At 43.9% G+C, this 18,824-nt stretch overlaps 1 protein-coding gene across 2 annotated transcripts in view; it reads left to right on the forward strand.

The window, feature by feature from the left end:
- The window catches only part of pvrl2l (PVR cell adhesion molecule related 2 like), a 209,192-nt gene extending 205,409 nt beyond the window's left edge, over positions 1–3,783 (forward strand). For both annotated transcript variants that reach the window (XM_069516061.1, XM_069516063.1), the window contains exon 10: positions 61–3,783. In XM_069516061.1, coding sequence (XP_069372162.1) covers positions 61–261 — 201 coding nt within the window. In that variant the 3' untranslated portion in view covers positions 262–3,783. The remainder of the gene's footprint in view (positions 1–60) is intronic.
- Positions 3,784–18,824: the final 15,041 nt, after the last annotated feature.

The following is an 18,824-nucleotide window of genomic DNA, read 5'->3' on the forward strand; positions in this document are numbered from 1 at the left end:
TGACATAACATGTTCCTCATGAAGTCGTCTAACAGAACCCGGCTGTGTTCGACTCTGCAGAACCTGGACGACGAGACCACCGGAGCCTTGAACGGCGGCGCCCCTCCCGTCATGGTCGATCTGGCCAAACACGACAGCATCAACGACCGCGCCGCCGCCGACGGTCACCACGGCAACGACTTGGATTCATCCAACCACGAGCCGCCGGCTGCCAACATCTGTCACGGCGAGAGCTTCGTATATCCCGCCATGTATGTGTAGCCGCGGCAACCAGAGCACCGCGTCACAGGCGTGCGGGCAAGTTCCAGGTCACCTAAATTTGCATGAAAAGCAAAGGCGAGCACACTTGTTTCCAGAAGTTTAAACTTACGCATGGTGACATTTTGCATTTGGGTTTGTTATTCTTTGCTCGACTCATTTAGGGGGGAGCTGTGGATTTTTAAATCTTTAGATCTAAAGGATTCATATAGTTTTTATTATTATCACACTTTAAACGAAAACAGAAATAAAACACAAGATATCATTTTCATCAACACGCACAGACACTCGATATCTGACGAGCCACACAGCCATTGAAATCATGTGAGCGTTGCATATGAAGAGGCGGGCTTTTGCAGTATGTTAATTACACGGGTGAGAGGTGTCGCAATGTAGGTGAACTGGAACACTCCCCTCAGCTAATTAACACACGCTGTTCAAATCCACATTTCCACCCACAGAGTTCTCTGTGAATTCAGTGTGAGATATTTTATGCAACATTTTTTGTGCCGTGAACACGCGACGTCCCCATCGCCAAAGTTTTCTGTGAGTCCCGGGCTCCTCTGTTTTTCAGCCGTGGAAAGTCATTTGAACTTCTTTAAATGCACAGAAAAGAATAAAAACATCAGCTGCTGCCATAATCTTTGGAATCCATTCAAAGTTCCCCTCTGCTGCGGTTGGTTGGGTTTGAATTACATTCAGCGGAATTTCGGTGCCGGTAAATCCAAACCTCGATCGTCTGGCTCTGCAGGCGTCTTCACTCAATCACTCCAGATGTTCGAGAGTATTTCGGTAATTAATCGACTCCTACAATAATTCTTAAAAACAGCCTTTTCCCACTCTTGTCTCCGGTCCAATGAACAAACATTCCACTTTATCACGTTGTCGAAGGGCCTCGTCTGCCCTCGGACCGCAGCGACTGGCAGCGCCGCTCGTTAGCACAAACGAGTGAACCCACGTTACCTGGCAACATGATGTGATTAAGATTCCTCCATTCATATCTGCTGTTGTTGGCTGCAGGAGCTGTGGAGATGGAAGTGGGTTTACTGCAAAGCACACACACACACACACACACACAAAACACACGATGTTTGTATTCAGTCGTCCTCTAATAAGTCACAGTGTTACGGTTGGAGAAGCATCGTGAGGAATGTAGTGAACATGCTCAGCATATATCAGAGCACTACTGCCATTACCGCCATTTTAAGTGATTAAAGTGGCCCCACGCTCTGATGTATGCCGGACGCTTCACCCGCGTTTTGCATTTCAGCCGATTTGAAACAAAAACAACAAAAACCGACAGAAAACAAATAAAAAAGGGAAACACGATGCCCGGCTGAATCTGAACCTGGTCTCTAGATGTCCGATGGTACCAAATGGTGAACGATGTAAATATTGATGATATTGATGAATAATATATTGTTGGTGACATGTGTGCACATAAAAAAATAAACAAGTGTCGGTGTTCTCAGTGCCTCTGTACAGGGGACGGAAGTTTGTTAGATGTCAAATTGAGCGATTATGAAAAAAAAAGTGTATATTACTATTTTACTTTTCACTGGTACACAGAGGTTGTCACTTAATACTACAATATTTTATTTGAGTATATATATATATAAAAAAACAAACCGGTGTGGATTTACTCCTTGTTCATATTACTCTGCATGGCATGATCGGTGGCTTGTTGAAACACTTTTCCCAAGGCTGGAATAATCTCTTTCATTTGTAAAAACATTTTTGAATGTCAAAAAGAAATGTTTGTTTTTTTTTTTATTTATTATTATTATCTCTGTCTCATCGCATCTGTCACAGTCACCAACGAGCACAAGACCAATTTGAGTTGAGAGAGGGGTGTTTTTTTATTTCTCTGTGTTTTAATGTGGCGGCTCAGCAGGCGTTTGTTTCCGTCTTTGATCAGAGAGCGATGCAAACAGAGACGCTTCATCTCGTGACCTCAACTCACACACGTCTTAGAATTACCACGCTGGCGGTTCGATGCCAGAAACTCAAAAGCACAGGCGCAAGAGCGGAGGGGGTGTGGCCAAATAACACAAACAACACTCGTAGAATAGGAAAATCAGAGGAATGAAAAAACTTGGTCGACTCCGAATGCAACATTTTTCATTTTTCTGATGGATGACAATCATTAAATATCTACAACCATCACTGGCTTTGGTGGAGAGGCTGTTTTTGTGGATCACTCAGTCGTAGTTGTCGGAGACGTCATCACATTGCGCCGCACGCAAACTGAAATCGTGGGTTTTTATTTTTCGCTTTTTGTTTCTGCTGCTTTCTGTCAGATTCACCTCAGAGCCACCGGGTCCTGATGTGGAAATCGATTGTGTTTTTTTATTTGATAATCTGACTCCGCAGTTTGAATTCCAGGATAAAGACGGACTTCTATAACACCTACCGGTCTTTGTGTTTTCTACGTGCGTCTGCTCTCTGAGTCTGAGATGTTAATTTCAAAGGGAACGTCTGCATGCTGCATGGACCTACTTGGGGGGAAATAAAAGCTATTTTCTTGTTTTGCAAGAAGAGTCATCGCCTCCCATGACAAGTATCTGGCTTTTTGACTCACTCACAGTGTCAGACAATCACGTCTGATGCGTTTTAAAGCCCTGCCACTGAAAACCTCTGCTCTTTTGTCTGCAAATTAATTTCCCAAAATGAATGAATATTTAGTTTCCTGTGGATTATTGTGTTTAATGTGTTTTGCTGGCGGGCAGGAAAAAAAAAAAAGAGACAATCACTGGGATCCATTATATTGGAGAGTGACTCAGCGAGCGTTGGGTTATGAGTCTCATTCGGGGGATCAGTCTTATCCAGAGCTTCACGTTTTATAGAGTTGCCTCATTCCGACGTATCTTGAATTAAAATCTTAACTTCTCCAGGAAAACAGGCCTGAGGCGGAAATTGCAAAGACGCAGCCTGAACCCAGTGTTCGGGTTGTGTTCGCCCATTAACCTCACGTGTCCACAGCTGAGACAAGTCGGTGTGGTGGAAGTGCGGAGACCTCACATGGTGCCGTGTTGCATTTGGGCCGAGGGTTCAAAGCCAAAAAACCAGGAGCTGTGAATGTCAGTGATAACGCTGCTCAGTCTGAATCCTCTCCCTCATTTACTCCCCTCTTTCTTTCATTATTTCTTTTTTCTCCATTCTCTCTCGTTCATCCATCGACATCACAGCTTTTCATCACGGAGCCAGACGTGCCTTCTTTATTTTATTTTTAGCTTTTCAATTCTAACTTTTCTCGTCTGACAGTGGGACGGATGATGAAAGGGGGAAACACACAAACACAGGATGGGTTTGACATTGATGAAGGCAATGCTGGAAAAAAAAACAAAAGGGAGAAAACACTGGAGGTGTAATCATATTTTAGTGTTTTATGGATTTTCTTTCATTTTCACTTTCTTTTTTAACTTGTTTATCACTGATTGGTTTTCATTTATGCTTTTTGGGAAACCTATTGTACATGTTTTACAGATCATTGTCTTGTCAAATAAAATGTAAACCAAAAGGACAGGAGCTCGTGGTGGTTATTATCCCTGTCAGCTTCCCCACAGACGGACACAGCCGAGCAGCGAGAGGGAGACCTGGTGAGATTATTATGTTTTGTTCTCTTTGTTAGAATTTTCTGAAAAGTAGAAACTTTTTCAGCTTAGAGATAAACTTTGACGCTTTTGTTCTTTTGACTCGAGTTAGAGGAGACGATCGATGCCACTGTTGTGTCCTGAAATGTGTCCACAACAAGTCCACAACTGTCTGCAGACACACAAACATGACTCCATGAATGAATGAATGAATGCTAATGCTGCTCTGTGTCTGTTAACAGGTTTAAGTAGCATAACTGGAACCCGCACGCTCTCATAGGTTCCAGTCTCCTCAATGTGGTTCTTCATGCACGAATTATTCTCTGAGAAATCAATGAAAATGTTGAAGGAAGTGAAAATGAAATCCTGAATCTGGCCCCTGATCCAAACCAGACTTCTGTGACGCGTACGACCGGTCGTTTGCTGCGTGATCTCACAAACGATCAAACCAAACCACAAACAGACAGACGGGGGTGAAAACAAAGTCTCCTCTGCAGATAACGTTAAAGCTTTGTGTCTTGGAATCACAGAAATGCATCTCAAATAATAGAAAATGTGACTGTAATTACACAAGGCTCATGTTAAATTGAGCCTATAAATTCCACTGTAATTACTGAGAAGCACGTATCTCAGTGGTAATTAGACCTGCATTGTTTCAGCAGCACGGGGACTCGATGCTGATTCCGTACCTGCTCTCCGTCTCATCTGAATCACGTTGTTTCCTCTCATCTTGTCTCATATCCAAAAGCCGAGCTGTGATTGATGCAGTCTTTGTGTCTGTGTAAACACGGGCTCGGTTGATATTTATACGTATGCAGATGTTACCTGCCTCCGCTGGAATAATCTCACTGTGAAAATTTGAATATGTGGGGGTTTCTTATTTTAACAGGCATCTCGAAACCATGCAATGGAAATAAAACCACTTCTGTTTGAAGTTTCTCAGTCTGACGTTGGGTGGTTTAGATATTTGTCATCATGTCGTCACGGTGTCAAACTCAGTAAACTCAATAAAAGTCAGCTGGTTAAATTCTGAGATTGACGTATCTAAGATTTTAGTGCAATGACATGACCATCGTAAAATATCTTTGCAGCACCAAAAGTAAAGTTTGTCAAATGATGTTAAACAATTTTTCACAAACTTTTCTTTCAGGTGTAGCGTGCAGGGTTCACCCAAGACTCATCTATCGCCCAAAAAAAGCTCTACATGTAGATTTATTGTAACTGGCATCGTGTAATTATGAACCACGCAGGACAAGAGACGGACGATCTGTCTTCATGCTGTAAAACTTAACGTCTCAGAATCCGAACAGTTTAGTGTCCCGTCCTGTTTGAGCAGGTGGACACTTGGATTTAAAGGTCCCGCTCTGTGGCAGCAGCTGTGCTTTATCACGAGCGTTTACTTAAGCTGCTGCTCGTCAGCAGAGTCCTGTCGGATCAGATGAGACGAGACACGCTCACTGTCGGCGAGCGTTTGTTCACTTTTGTGACTAATTAACTGTATCGTTGAGTTCATCCTGGTCCCCGCCGGGTTCTGCCTTTGACACTGATGTGAAGTGAGTGAGAGGGCCGGGCGTCGGCAGCGGTTCAGCTCCAATCGGAGGCCCGAGCTGCCACGTGATGGACGATCATATTAGGTGCTGAACAGCCTGAGTGATGAAACCACGGGGCCACAGCTGCTGTCGTGAGTCGGCACATCACCAGATTTATGTTCCCGGTGACATCAGGTATCAGGCGAAGCTGAAACATCAGCTGTTTCTTTTTCAGGTCGGACTCTGACAGACCTCAGAGGGATGATGCATCTGCACGACCTGTCCTCGGCGTAGAAAGTACACCGACTGTTGTCTCTTGGAAAGAAACGTAAGAACAGAGGCTTCAGACTCAGGTGGAGGGAAGAGGGAAGATTAACGGATCCTCCATCACCAAGAAAAACTTTGTCCGTAGCACTAAGGCTGCACAGACAACACAATCGATGAGAGAGCATCGACCCAGGGAGATAGAATAATGATAATTGCTTCTTCTTCTTTTCCAAGTGTTGGAAAATACTCCGGTGATGTGACTTAGTCTTCGTCCGGGATGTTGTACAGCACATGGATGAATTTCTAGCATGTACGAGTGTGTCAGGCATTTTAGCTTTTTGGTTTTATATCCGTGATTTCACACATAGAACTGTTACACTTCTATAAATTAACTCGATAAAAGATTTTCCTTCCTCTCCCAGGATTATTTATGTGTTTCATTCATCCATATTTACAAAATCAATATCTTTATTTATAATCTCACTAAACAAAGCATCTCGTATTTCACAATAAAAGGGACTTTAGAAAATGAAATGAGAGTAATTTGAACACATGGTTCAATCTTTAAATTAACGTATTGTCAAGTTTCGACTGTCACTGGTTGTAATCCAAGTGGTCACTTGTGTAAATCCCCAATCGGAGGCTGCAGAGTTTAGACTTTCTGCTGGTAAATGTATTTTTACGTCATTTTGTGTCTTGAACGGCGTCGAACAGAAACTTAAGGCCTGTTTCAAACTTTGCTGCCACTGTAGCGTGTGACACTTTGACGTTGGTGTTGTCAATCCATTCAGTCTGTAGTTCCCATTCCACTTTAATGAGGTTTACTTCTGTGGGTTTACTTGCATTAAATACAGTGACCACCCTCTGCTTTCCACCATCAGCCTGCAATCGCTCACACTAATGAAACCACTTAGGACTCCGATTCCCAAAGCCACGAGTGATGAGTAGATTTACAAAGAGGTGGAGGAAAAGGAACGATTGCTGAGATGAAGGGAGAGAAAAGGGCTCTGATTGAGAGTGGAGACGTGAGAACAGGAAAGAAAAGAAATTGCAAGATGGAGGGATTAGAGTAAACAGGTAGAGAGGTGGACTCAAGGAGATTAGGGGAGGGAGATAGAGCGAGGGAGTGTGGGCCGCTGAATCAATGAGCGAGTCAATAGTGAGTGGAAGAGATGTGACGAGAGAGAAAAATGGCGGGGAACGGGGCGGAGGAAAACGCCTCGTGTTGTGTTGGAGCCCCGTCGAGAAAAATGGCCCCAGAGATAATGAGACTCCGCAGCAGTCCACAAGTGATAGAGAGAAAAAAAAACGGTTTTATTTTGGCTTATCATCGGGAGCAGGTACAGATTCCAGATCAGTTGGTGACAGTTATTCTCCCAGAAAAAAATAATCAGGTAACAAAAGTTTCACATTTAATTTGAGAAAAAAAACCCGAAATCAACGTGGAAGAAATCCTTAATCACAGGAGGGAATTAATTATTGTGGTTGGGATGATAGACAGAGAGACGGACGGATGAAGAGAGAGAGAGAAAGAGATAGGATGGATGGATAAAATGTAATGAGAGCTGTGGAGCAGAACGCCCGAGGTTAATCCAGTTGACAGCTGATAATTACAGGGAAAACCTTTTTGAAAATAAGGGAATAAGTGTGAAACTCATTTCATAGAGCACATCCATGCAGTCTGCGACGGAAAATAACTAATGGCAGAAAACATATTATTCAGAAAAGCACTTAAAACCACAACCAGCGGCTACACTTGACATTTCAACTGTGATTTTTGAAATGTTTCTAGAAGGCTGAGTTTTACAAGATCATACTGTGTGTAAAAAAAAAACAACAAGAAGACAAATCATCGAATAACTTTATTTATGAAGCACCTTTGAAAACGGCCGACAAACAGAGCGTCACGAAGGGAACGCACAAATACAACAAGCAGATGAAAACGATATCAAAGACAGCTCATTAAACAAAATCATCACTGGAGATTATTAGCCAGAGAAAAGGAACAATCAAGTAAAGGCTGTTAGCGGATCGGTCCTCCGGCCCAAAATAAACACAGAAAGATGTTTTCTGTCATTTCAGGTCGTTCTTTTCACCCTCGTGTTCATTTTTTCCCATAAGTTTGGTTTTGATTTGTGATTTGATGCTTTAAAAAATCAGGCTGTGTTTGCGTTTCAGCGGGGCGTCTTTATTCTCAGCGTTTAGCTAAACCCACATTATTTTGTAGAATTAAGTCTCGCGGTCGAGCCAAAAATGAGAATGTGTATTTTAAGTAACGTGTTGCATTCACCCTCCAGCTCATTCTTACAGAACCACATATTCCCTGCTGCTGCATCTCGACCGAGCTTTCTCCTCCCTCTCTCCTCCTCCTGCGTCTCTTGCAGGATTTCATCAGCGGTGACTCAGCACGTTTCTTCATTTATCTGCACGGGAGTCTCAAAACTATATCTGACACAAAAAAAAAAGCCTGTTTATGTGTCGAGTGGAGCTCTGACTGACACACGCCTGAACGGTGGATATTACCCACAATCCCCGGCTTCCTAAACCAAGCAAACTGCAGCTTTAACAAATTCTTAATGTTTTAAAAGTTTCCTGCTGAACATTGGAGATAAGCGCTGGTTTCTAATGCTGCGTTCACACCAAACAAAGCTTATATGAGTTTGGCAGCAGGATTATTTGTATTTACTCATCGTCCTCACAAATATTCACCCATTCTCCTCGGGCGAGACGCTGAAGTGACTAAAACCTAAAGCTGCAAGTCAGTTCCACGCTTCTCACTCAGGATGGTTTCACAGATTAAATGTGTCGACCAAAGGAAACCAAACTAATTAAAGTTCTGACCCGGTACTGAATAACAGACTCTCAGGTTTTTGTCTGGCGTGGACCATAAATGTCTGTAATACGTTTAATTAGAACCAATCCAATAGTCGTTGAGATGTTCCAGACCAGACTCACACATCGACCACCCTGCGCTGCTGCCGCGGCTCAAACGCTGTGGGTGTGTGTGCATGAGAAATGAACTTGGCAGACGATTCTGTCATTGACTGATACATACATCACTGCAAACAGGGGAGGCCGCATGACCGAGATTAATGTCAGTCGAAGTATCGATTGTTCTTTTTGCTGTTTTATTTCCTTCTCTCACTCTTTCCTCCGGGTGGAGAATCTGTTTTCCAGCACTTTCAGGTTTGAATTAGGGAAAAGATTCATCAAGAAACTAGATGAGCTGATGGTATTGATGGCCCGCAGCCTTGGACCAGAGGACACAGTTGTACGTCCACACAGGCCTCTGTTAGAAGTGGTATCAGCTGGAGCACTCTCACATGAGGCCGGATTTCTCCTCTCGACCCTGACGAGCTGAGTGAGGAGGAAAACGCTGCTGTAGTCAGAACAACAGCCTCCTCTGCACAGATGCTATCGCTGCATCAGTCCCCGGGCGGGGGAGGACGCAGCCTTTATCTGAAAGTTTAAAAGTCCTGCTTTCAGCCGTCGCTTCCTGCCTGTACATCTCCGCCTCATGATTCCACCGGTGCAAAGAATCGATGATGGATTGTGGACTTGGTGGTGATTTGTTCATTTTAGAGGGTGGGTGGGGAAGCAGTCGCTGTCAGTGGCTTGTGTAGTGAATCTCCACTTCATAAAAATACTGGTAGACGTCTCCACCTGCCTCTGGTGTCGACATTCACTGAATTGCAGCTCTGTGTGTGTGTTTGTGTTAATCTCACACTCTCAGATACCAATGACACACAATCACACATTAATCTTCCTCAGTGTACAGACACCACATCAACGTGTTCACGCTCACGACACGTAACGACATTAACACATGACTACGTTTTAACACACACAAACACGTACAGCTTCACACGTACACAATGAACACACCTCTTCATGCACATTCAAACACCCACACATCGAATAACTAGTTGACACCAAACCTACCGTGATGATCGTACCTGAATGTGACGACAGCTACCTGAAATGAGGGAAATCTACTTGTCATGTGCTTTGATTTATTGGGTTTGATCCATGTCCCATCTGCTAACATGGGGGAGGCAAGGTTAATGACCTTTACATTATTGAGTGTGTGTGTGTGTGTGTGTGTGTGTGTGTGTGTGTGTGTGTGTGTGTGTGTGTGTGTGTGTGTGTGTGTGTGTGTGTGTGTGTGTGTACATGTGAGTACCGGGCTCCTCCACTGCCATATGTAGTAACACTGCCCCCCTGTGTCAACCTATAGAAAGTGCAGCAGGGAGCGGTCAGCACCCTGAGGAAGAGTCACTTCTGAATTTGCTGTTGAATCAAATTAACTAAAAGTTTATTTTACTCTGAAGTTTCATCGTGTCCGAACAGAGGAGGCAATAAAAACAACCCCTCCAAAGAAGATGAAATAAATTAGAGACCATCAGCGATTCAGGGAGAAATAAAAAAAACTGGATCAAACCAGGAAGTTTCTGAATTTTTAAAACGTTAGAAATATGATTGAATATTTACATTCATCTTAATTCAAATGAAGCCTTTTTAAACCAGGCCTCATTATTCTTTTGTGATCCACAACCAGAGCAAATAGATTTATAACATAGAAGAAGAAATGACGAGTCTAGATAATGGATATAATACTGTACTATATAAATAATGTATATTAGTGTAGATTTAATGATCCCAACTTTCTCTGCTGGTAAAGTAAAAAGAAAACTAACTTATGCATGAAGGTGCAGTGGAGAGAATAAACCAATACGTGCTTTCAGATTGCAGCAGTGTCAGGATCTCGGATAAAAACCTGCAGGTGCCGATGAAACTACAGAACAAATAACCGGAGCTAATCACAGCCGTGGAAAATGTGAGAGAAGGAGTAAAAAGGGAAACAGGCAGGTGATGTTTTGATGCTGGATGCAATCAGACTCCAAGGATTTGTTTTAATTAAGTTCCTTCTGAGATTTAATTTAAGTACGGTTAAGATCATTTATTAATAATAATGATAATGGCTCACAGTTTTATAGCGCCTTGCAAGGGACCCAGGGACAGCTTACATATTTAATGGAGGACATTTTTAAAGTGACAAACACAAGGTTGTTTGTTTGTTTTGCAGTTTACATCAAATCAGGCCCCAATAATCAGGAAACTGGTGTCGGACGTGTTGTGTGGAGCGAGGCCTGGGAGGAGTTTGTATGTGAGCTGACATTCAATGGAAGCCAGAGAAGATGGATGAAGGTCGGGGTGGTGTGCTCAAGGTTGAAATATATTTCTACATGATCTCCTTTTAATAACTCAAGTGATAATCAACCCTAATGTTTTCTTGTGGAATCACTGAGCCTCCTCTGGGTTATAGAAATGTCCATTAACTACGACTAACTGGGCCTCGAACCTCTGATTAACTCCGGTGACATGAACATTGCTCCTGAAGCTCCTTAAAGTATTTTATTGCACGTTATAAACTTCTGAATGAGCCACAGTTCAACATCACCACATCATAAACTCCAATCATTAAACACTGATTCCTTTCCTAAATTAATTTTCCCGCCCGGTGATTATTAGTTTTAGCCGATGGAGCGACAGCAGGCGTTTGGTCGTGAAGTTTTTCTGGAGGCTCTCGTGTCTCCCAGGCTTCAGCGTTCAGTCATTTCTGTCGTGGAGGAGCCATTAGGGTCTCTTGATGCCTCCGTGTTTGCTAATTTCATCCCGTTAATTGCTCTCTCCGCTCTTTCTTCTTCTTCACAGCTCAAAGTCTGAGTCATTATCATGGCGACAGTAATTCACATTCTGTCTGCTTGCTTGAGCCGTTACTCAGCTGTAAACCAATCAGTCAGCTGAATTCAAATGAGAGGGAAGATGACTGTTGTTGGTTGTTTCATGAATTAGATTTTCTGCCTGAAACAGTTGCTTTAATGACTCTCTGTGCTGGGAGTAATTCACAGTCTCTGTCAAGGTTAGGGGAACATTTATATTAGTTAATCCAGCCTGGAATGAAGTAATCCTATTGTGAAAAAGTCAGATTACAGTTTTAATGAATTCAGGAACTTTGTGGGTAACATCTCTCATTAAGAGCTGATAATCTCTTTGGCTTTTTAAAGTTTGAACAGAAAAAAGAAAGACGATAAAACTAAATAATACTTAGTTGCCGGTACAGATAAAATGCAGTATTGTTTTTTAACGATGAGCTCACGAGTGCTCTACATAGACGTCCCTGTATAGTGAAGCAGGGGTTAGTGAGTGTGTGGGTGATCCCTGCCTCCACCATGTTAGCAGACGGAACATGGACCAAACTAAAAGGTCAAAGTACAAATAAAAATGTTCTTAAAGTAGTTTTCTGTTATTTTGGGTTTTTTATCAGTACATTTGGTTTAAATTGGTAAAAAAATATATATAAATATCTTGATATCACAGAATCAAATATGTTGCAGATATTTGTTTGATTCTGCGTCTGTAATATTCACCCATCAAATATGTTGTTCCAGCGGTTTTCCAGCAGAGGGAGCAGTCAGATGCAGATGAAGAGATGGAGGCAGAGGGAGAAAAGAGAGATGGAGGCAGAGGGTTGTCACAGATGGAGAGAGACAGAGGAGGATAAAGGTCAGGAGGAAGAGGAGGGAAGCCAGGGATCTCCTTCACACCTCATCAGACTGCGAGTGAAAATGTCTCCTCAGGTGCCTGAAGGTCAGAGACGTGCAAACAGGAAGGACAAGAGGGATTCTCCTCCTCTTCCTTCTCTTCCTCCTCTCTCTTCTTCTGTCTATACTTGCACCTCAGATTAACATCTATAAGTTAACTTACTTCCTGCCTCCCGACATTTTTCTGCAGAGCAGCAAAGTGACGGCTCCACCTCGTGATGTCAGACATTATGCAACACGTCTAACTCACATTTGGGATTTTACGCTCTTATGCTCACTGAGGCACATTGGTTGTGGTATTTCTCAAATTTGAAGTGTTGACCCGGTGCGGCCCGGACGTTAATCTAACTAGCTGAATCTGAAATGTCCTAAAATGGCGGATAAACTGAGGATAAGGCTTTTTAAACAACACACTTCAACAATCTAAGACGCTGTCTGTACAGGAGGCATGGCGGCTTTATGAACCTTGTTGTCTCCACGTGTGTTTGAATGAAAGTGAGCGAGCAGCGTTCTGGTCTTCGATCACCAACAGGTCCTGCAGGATTCTGCTTCACCTGCAGGCTGGAAATAACACCAACGCTCCGTTCAACAGGGGAAGGAGGCTTCACAGGAGAAATTCATTCCTCACGCGACAGACGCCTCATGTGCCTCATGTCAGGAATATGAATCAACACTCAGCTGTAAATAAAGAGACCCTGTGTGTGTGTGTGTGTTTTGAGCAGGGCTCTTGTTTTAGTGACACTAAATCAGATCATGCATGTGACTTTTATTCCTCAGCTGTCATGGCGTAAACACAGACTCCTCCTCTTCCCTGCTACACCTTCAATCTCTCCCTCGCCTCATCATTGATCACTGTCACTCTCAATCTCCCCCTCTGTCTCATCCTGCCCTTTTCACTGAGCAGCCATATCAGCAGGCTGAATAACTGCGTCTGATATTGTTCTTGATTTTGTTCGCTGGCTTCGGGGCCGGAATGCGAGGTTCAGATGAATCTCGCCGGCCAGACGCCATTAAAAACTTTTCAATGCAGGACCTCACTGAGCTGAGGAGACAAGGAGACAAAACACAGCTCCGTGGAGGGAGTGGAGCTCACAGAGGAAAAATGGCGACGGATAAATCCAGCGAATGATGATGTTGTTTAATAGACTGAAAAGCACGCTGAGATAATTCTTCACAATTTCCTCATTTTGAAGCACTAACGTCCACCATCTCTTACAGAAAGAGCCTCTCGAGACGCCATTTGTCCCCCGTGCAGAGACATTTTTATGTTCTAGCAAATCGATGTGAGCCGGGCTCCTCTGTCGTCTAATATCAGTACATTAGACAGCTATTAATCTGATGTATGTGTGAGTGCAACAGCTGAGCTCATCTCTTTGGTGGAGGTAGTCACTTGAGAGTGTGTTAACTGACTCTGGTTCTGCAGCAACAGCAAGGAGAGGCTGCGCGGTACGTTATGAATGGACACGTCGGGGGGGAGGGGGGTGTTCTGATTTCCAGGAAAAAGAAGTTTGTGTGTGGGAGTGAGCCGACAAATGAAGTGTGTTGGATTCTGCGAGGGGAAAAATTAGGATGCAGGGTGAGACATCATCTGAGAAAAGTGGCGCCATCTTAACTGCAGTGATCCCAGAATTCCTCCTGCTACTGTCCTCTACTGCTGACACACACACACACACACACACACACATCTCTCACATTACACCCTCATTCCCTTAATCTAGTTGTTCTCTCCTTTCATTGTCATCATTTGTCTCCTCTTCCCATCCATCACTCCCTCTCTCTCTCGCTCTCGCTCTCTCTCTCTCTCTGCATCTCCGAGGACGAGGCGAAGGAAAACAGTGATAGTGATCACCATGGAAACAGCCCAGCAACAGGCTGGGTCCTGGCAACCAATCAGAGCCGGCTCTGGCTCCGTCTCTCATCCAATGGGAGAGGCAGGGTATGGGGGGGAGGGGTGCACAGGGGGTTTGTGGGCCCATCAAGGTGAATGCAAAGGGAGGCGTGAACAGGAACACTCACTTCCTGGTTGTCACGCAGAGACGCCAGCATCATAGTGCAGAGAATATTTCTACTCATTTGAATGAATGGAAGTCTGAGAGCAGAGGGTCACAGGTCAGTGAAGGGATGTTTGAACGAACAGGTGAAGGGTTCTGTGCTCGGCAGCAGGTCTTCACCTGCTCAGGTGAAGACTACAACCAGCATCACCACAGACCAACAAGCTGCTCGCTCCGAACAGACACTTCAGTGGTTGTAATAACATGTTCTTCATATTATATGTTTTCATTATGACATTTACTTCCCCTGTCGTTATTATTGACTGATTGAGTGGAGATCATTTGCCAGAACTACCCCTGAAGGCACGAGTGGTATGAATGAAACTATTTATATCCTAGATTTTCAGTTACATTGATATAAAAGCACATTTTAAAATAGAATCTAGGTTAAATTTCAGTTTCATTCAGATTATTTTCCCTTCATCAGTCATATTCACTCAACCTCAACTTCACTCCATATTTTTTAGTCCATGCTCTCCCTGCAGGGGCTCCATGCACCCCCCCCCCACAGGGGGACACAACTAAGTGATGTGTTAAGAGGCTCAGGTGCTGTTCACTTCTCTCTCTCTTCCATTAAAGGAGCAGTTCACCCATTGTCCCCCTGTTACATAACACTGCAGTTAAACCAGACTCTAAAAGCATCCAGAGGAGAAGACTCCCACAAGAGGAACTGAAAGAGCATCGTTAGAGAAATAGCGGCTGTGCCATCACAATCTTGCCCCTTATTCCAAAGGATAATGGAAATATCAAATTAATTAAAATCTGCAAATCCTTAAAGCTGAGAGACTGAAAATGTTTGATACTTAACAACAATCATCAAAGTAGTTGCCAATTAATGAATTATCTGTCGATTGATTCATCGTCTTTCAATTTCTAGTTTCAGGTCGTTTTGTTTTATAGAAACGTAAAAACCTGTCAGATAAATGTGTGTGTGTGTGTGTGTGTGTGTGTGTGTGTCACTACCACATTCGGTGCAGGTCATCTCCCCATCATGTGACCTGCCAAGTCAGGATACGGTTGCTTAGCAGCACCCCTCTCATCTCCCCTCCCCTCCCTCTCTCCCCCCCGTCTCGCTCTCTTTTAGTCCATCAAATACTGATTGCGTGGGTGGAGTGGGTTGAGAGAGAGAGAGAGAGAGAGAGAGAGAAAAGTTTATTTATAGAGGCTGTGGAAAAAGACGGGAATTACGTGTTGAGGCTAAAATTAAACTTGCTGCCCCCCCCCCCAGCTCTCTCCTCCCCCCCTCTCTCTTTCTCTCTGGCAGATTCATTCATAGATGAAGTGTGGAAAAGATGATAAAGATGTATGAGGAGCGTGGGAGTGAGAATCAATGTGACTCAGTTACACAATCCATACAGATGATTCATTTCACATTCAAACATGAGCCATTATACAGCGTCCAGACTCAGCTGCATATCCACACATTAATATAAATATGTAAATGTTTGCACAGAGATGTCGTCGTTCATTATTAATCATTTAATCTTCATATTTGTGCGTCATTCAGAGTTTTGCTGCTCGTCGACAAATCACTGAACCCTAAAACACTAAATCATAGACTCTCCGCATTAACGTTCCTGTCATAGCCGCCTTCACCCAAAGTTAAATCACCCTGCAGCTCCCACGTCCCGCGAGTCGTGTGCATGGGGAACCATCTTAGACGGTGCCGTGCAGGAGCTGGTGTTAAAATGGAGAGCCCGTGGAACTGTAGCCACAGCTGTCCTGTAATGGATGGATGGAGTCTGCAGGATGACAGGATGACAGGTGGAGTAAAAGACGTGTGGAGACAGGAGGAGATCAGTGACTAATAGCTGTGAAGAAACATAGGATGGAGAGAGATATACAGATAGGAATATATTCTGATTAAAAGATACATTCACATCGGCAAAGAAAAGGGACGTATGCACCTCCCTCATGAGACCATCCGTCATCGTCGGGAACACTGAGCGCTCAGTGTCCTCAAGGAGCTAAAAGCAGAGATGAATGCAAAGAGACCTTGAGTAACTCTGTGACAGTAACATAAGAAGATTGATAACGCTCCTTATGTTTGTGATGTAAATATGGATCTACAGCCAGCAGCTGGTTAGCTTAGCATAAAAGCCACAAAGGCCACAAAGGCCACAACCAAAATGACACTGAGACACTGACGTTGTACAAGACGAGAAAGTTGAACTGCTTCGCTGAAGCATCGGACGTCTCATCGCTTGCCGGCAGCTTTAACTCTCTGAAAAACAGTTGTTAAACCAAGCACAATGAATCCTGGGAAAGGTTGGACCAGTAAGGATCCAGCAGTTTCTCTGGAATGAAAGGATGCATTTGCTGGTCGCATTCGAAATGGGTCAGTTGAGCCGCTGAGGCGCACTTTGTCTTCAAATGCAGCCTCTGAAGGACTGAGACACAGCTTCAGGGTGGGGAGGCTCAAAAATGCTGTTATCACCCGAATCATTGTTGCGCTGCTGTGATCCGTCAAATGTTGTGTTCTCATTCCAGCCTCACAGACTTGTCTGTACACGGATAGATCAGCTTTTATCTAATGTTAGCTCTAATTGAGCGTTTTTAGCTTTACACTTGGTCACAAACTGAAGAGTAATTGATAATCAATAAATAATTACAGCATTCAATTTCTACATCTACTGTCGTGGACTTTTGTCTTGATGCTCAAGCTTTTCTTTCACAGGTTTGTGACGACCAGTATTTGTCGTGACTGTTTGCATTGATTCCCTGCTGAGTTCATCCCAGGCTGATTGGAGAAGCTTTTCACCGGGTCAGAGCCCTCGCTCTCATTTAGAAAATCACTTCAAGCCAAAATGACGATGAGTTCCAGCAGCTGTGGAGCTTTGTTCACCTCCATAATAACACACAGTCACTGGATCAGAGAAAACACTCTGTACACTTCACAGGAGGTGAACACAGCTGCACATGTCAGTGTTCAGCACAAACTGTGGCTTTGAATAGTTTGTGATGCCGTTCCTCTCTATTACATTCGATTGTGAGGTGTTATTGTGTCAATTTGCTGTAAAGTTATGTCACACGAGACAAATGTGAAGACATTACAGAGCCCGTCCCAGCACTGCTTCCCTCCATTACCCCGGAGGAAAGGTGCAGGAGCCCCAGCAGAGTGTGCAGGCCTGGGTTTTACATCAGGGTCACACAGGACTAACTCATTCTTCTTGTCTCTGGGTTTACCACACTGCAGGAAACTGTGGAGGAACATGTCTGCAACTGACAGGAGACATATTCATAATGAGGTTGATCATTTGAAAATGTGCTCCTCTTTTTAGCCTTTGTCTGAAATCACCCACTCACTCACTATTCACTCCTCACTACAAATAGAATGATCACCTTTAACTGTACAAACAAACTTGTTTGCTGCACTTTGTACTGTGATGCGCTGCATTAAGTATTTTAATGTCTTGAACTTTTCTCGAGGATTCACATCACTGGAGCTTTAACATGATGAATGGCCACTGATTTCCTCTACAAGGTCGTCTTGACACCTGAAGATCTGTTTGTGTGTGTGTGTGTGTGTTCAGCTTGGCTTCTGATAAAAGTATTTTCTCTCAGGAGCACGCAGTGTGGAGTTATGGTGCATGTTGCATCGTGAGTCATTCTCCCTGCTGCCGCTCTCTCTCGCCTTTCCTCACCTCCCTCCCTCACACTGGGAATTATGCAACGCTCTGTAGGGCTGTCGAGAGAAGAGTGTGTTTGTTTGTGTGTGTGTGTGTGTGTGTGTGTGTATGTGTGTGAGATGGGCGGTAGATGGATGGAGAAAGAGAGAGAGATTAGAGTGTAAATGAGGGAAAGGCAGGGAGAGGGTTATCCTCGTTTATAAACCTCTCCCCCCTCGTCTTCCTCCTTCACTCATCGTCTCCATCTCAGACTTCCTCCATTCCTTCACTCTTCTCTCAAGGTCACTGACAAGGACGGTCTAGCCACATTTTCCCGCCTATGATTGGCTGTCGCAGCGGAGCAGGGCCTTAAAGAGACAGTGGGGGGGGGGGGGTTTAGTGTGACTGAGTTTTCCTCACACTCACGGAGTTTCCTAAACCGTCGTTTCCCTCCTTCATGAAATATTCATTGTGACCAGTTAAAATAACACTCGGAAGAGGCTGCAGGTTTTTGCTCTGTTTCAGCCTCTGAGCAGAAAAACAAGGTCAGAGTGACTCCCAGCTCTTCACTAGTCATCGATCGGCTGCTCTGAACCACAGTGTAATTATAGATGCAACACTTTAATGTTCAACAGTGTGGCCAATGATGATGATGATGCAAATGAAACCCAGGTCTCTAAACTGTGGAGGCTGAAGGTGGAGATTCTTAAAAGTGGCAGTGTCTGTGTCAAAGAAGTGACACCAAAGGAGAGACATACAGTACATGCCACACGCTACACGCAACACGCACATACCAGTTATGTGTTGATGCTGACAAGCATCATAGAAACGTTTTTTAAAAAGTGGAAGCTGAATGTTTCATGTGTTTAACCATACGTTAAACATCTTGTTTGGTCGCAGTGATGAAGGAAGC

Source organism: Paralichthys olivaceus, chromosome 20, assembly GCF_024713975.1.
Source record: "Paralichthys olivaceus isolate ysfri-2021 chromosome 20, ASM2471397v2, whole genome shotgun sequence".
In the NCBI taxonomy this organism is placed as follows: domain Eukaryota; kingdom Metazoa; phylum Chordata; class Actinopteri; order Pleuronectiformes; family Paralichthyidae; genus Paralichthys; species Paralichthys olivaceus.